The 2,780-nt window shown below is 43.4% G+C and overlaps 1 protein-coding gene across 9 annotated transcripts in view; it reads right to left on the reverse strand.

Moving 5' to 3' along the window:
- Positions 1-6: 6 nt before the first annotated feature.
- Positions 7-2,780, reverse strand: part of LOC112465952 (zinc finger protein 271-like) — a 13,304-nt gene continuing 10,530 nt past the window's right edge. For all 9 annotated transcript variants that reach the window (XM_025033774.1, XM_025033778.1, XM_025033775.1 and 6 more), the window contains 2 exons: positions 821-1,206; positions 7-532 (listed from right to left, as the gene is read on the reverse strand). In XM_025033774.1, coding sequence (XP_024889542.1) covers positions 53-532; positions 821-1,206 — 866 coding nt within the window. In that variant the 3' untranslated portion in view covers positions 7-52. The remainder of the gene's footprint in view (positions 533-820; positions 1,207-2,780) is intronic.

Consider the following 2,780-nt stretch of genomic DNA (forward strand, 5'->3'; position numbering starts at 1 on the left):
TTTTTTTTCCTTTTCCTCTTTCTCTCTATCTGTCTCTTTCCGGTATGACGATCTAGTACGACGCCAATCCGACACCGGGCGGTGTCGGCACGACCACCGTATGTTGCGGCACAACAGGCGGCGCCGGCGGTGCTAATGGATGTCCAACCAGGACTGCCGCCGCTGCCGGTATCGGCAGGACACCGGATTGCGGTATAGCTGACGGTGTGCTAACTTGTGTCGGTGGGCCTTCGGCCGCGTGTTTGCGTAAGTGTCGCAGCATGTTGCCCTTCTCGACGAAGGTCTTGCCGCAATCCGGGCAACTGTGCGGCCGCTCGTCTGAATGCGAGCGCCGGTGCGAGACTAAGTGTCCTTTGCACATGAAATCTTTGGGGCACAGGTCGCAGCGGAACGGCCTCTCGGCGTTGCTGCCCTTGTTGTGCGAGCGCATATGGAAGAGAAGATTGCCCTTCAGCGGGAAACTCTTGCCACATTCTGTGCACACGAACGGACGTTCACCGGTATGGCAACGCATATGATTCACGAGATGTTCCTGTAACAGAGAATTAAGAAAGGGACATGATGAATATTGCCTATGATTAAGGAGACTCAATGGATAGAGAGAGAGACGCAATTAAAAGTTATGAAATAGGTTTATATTTATGATAACATTAAAAATAATGCAAAATTTTACGCGATACAAAGAAATCTGTGTATTTTATCCTTTAGCGAGTATTATAAGATAAAATTATCTTTCTCTCCTTCATGTAAACCATTAATATAAACCATGATCAAATATTTTAATAAAATAATAATAATAATAATAAAGAACCCAACGTACCTTTCTTGTGAATGGTTTGGAGCATACGTTGCAACAGTGTGAGGAATCTCCGGTATGTTGACGGAGATGATTATTTAGATGTTCTTTCCTAGTGAACGTCCTCTGGCAAAACTCACACCTATGTGGAGATTCGCCAGTGTGGATGCGCACATGATTCGTCAAATGCTCCTTACGAGTAAATGACTTGGAGCAGAAGTGGCATCGATGTGGCGATTCGCCTGTGTGTTGACGCACGTGATTGGTCAAATGTTCCTTCCGCGTGAAGGATTTGGTGCAATACTGGCACTTGTGCGGTGACTCACCCGTGTGCTGCCTGACGTGGTTCACCAGGTGATCCTTCCGCGTAAATGCTTTCGGACAGTACGAACAGCGGAAGGGCGTCTCCCCTGTACATATTTTGCAAGCGAATTCGCAAGGTTTGAGAAAAAAAATGTGTTTCCGTCATTCAGAACTCAGTGGAGTTATCCTGCACAAGGCGAGTTTTGCCTGACGCAACGCAATAGAGAGGGCACAATATCGAATGGGATAGAAATCGGGGCAGAATTTTCGATACCAAGTAAAAGATAAATCTACGTATCGAACGTATAAAATTTATATCCAAGTTAATATACATTCCTTCTAAAATTGGACAATGAAGATCAGAGGATCAATCAAAAAGCACGTTGTGTTGCTTGGTCTCTTTTAATAAATTAAAAACAAATTTTAGACCTTAATGTAGAATTAAACGATCTAGTTGAATTGCTTAGAATCGCTAAACAATTCATCGTTGCAAGAAATTATTGAATCTTTATTGTTACTCAGGGGAAAAATTCTGTGTTTACAGATATTCGATATTGCCATGTCCTTACGTTACATCGAAGGAAAGTCAGCTTGCACAGCAATATACTACAGTGTACTCTGATATAAGATACTCTCTAAATTTCGTGTATCAAATACTGAAATGCTATCACACTACCATTACTTTAAGCATGAAACTTTCTATTTTGCGATTATCGATTCCTCTCTTGAATCTCACATCTAATCTAATTAACATTCTATGTTAGCTATATATTTGAACTAAAACGGAACTCGAGACTTGTGCCACCCACGATAATGAAGACAAAGTTACAAAAGCTATGGATATTATTTACAAGTCTCCGACAGTGTGAGATATAAAATTTATTTTATATGGCAACTTTGTCGGAAATGCGGAATGAGAGCTGTGAACACTTAAAAATGAACGTTGAAGTACTACTGTTAATAGGAGGCGTGGCAATGAGAGCGGTGTATTAGGCAGAACTGCAGCAAATGTCCCTGGGAGATTCGGTGATGATGGAGCTTATGCGATGATCGTGTTAGGTGTAAACGCGCGACGGTGTAAAACGATAAGTGACGATGAGAGCGACTGAATGAGCGAGCGAGACTTTATGGCGATCCCGTCTAAATGAAAATCAATTCCCATGCAAGTGTCCCGATCCTCAGTTGAATGCGCCAACGTGCAGGGTGTCCCACTTCTAGCGGATCAATGATCGTTAACGATAGAATCTCTTAAGTAACGCCGACAGGTCTGATATTCAAAATAACCGAGATACAGTCTTTGAGTTAGCGAATGACAATGAAGGACTTCCGCGATATGCAAGCTTTAGAATCTGAAATAATTTCGCTTTTATTGTATTCCGATATTAATTCGTTTAATTTCAAGTGGAGCCGCTATCCAAATTCACGTTTCTACTTCAGAGACGCGGAACGATCGCGCACGATATTCTCGTCGAGGGGATAATCGGCTCCAAAGAGCTCGCGAAAGATCGCGCCGTTAAAAAGCCGTGAATCCAGTAGAAGTAAAATAGCCTGCGTGTAAAGCCAGATGTGTGAAACCGGAAGCGTGTGGAGAAATGCGTGTCTCGACTCGCGTTCGATCGAACCACCTAAATGCGCTGCCTGATGTTATATGAGGTGTGACTCTACCCTCACAGTCCCCCCC

Source organism: Temnothorax curvispinosus, unplaced genomic scaffold, assembly GCF_003070985.1.
Source record: "Temnothorax curvispinosus isolate PA1 unplaced genomic scaffold, ASM307098v1 QBEX01015669.1, whole genome shotgun sequence".
In the NCBI taxonomy this organism is placed as follows: domain Eukaryota; kingdom Metazoa; phylum Arthropoda; class Insecta; order Hymenoptera; family Formicidae; genus Temnothorax; species Temnothorax curvispinosus.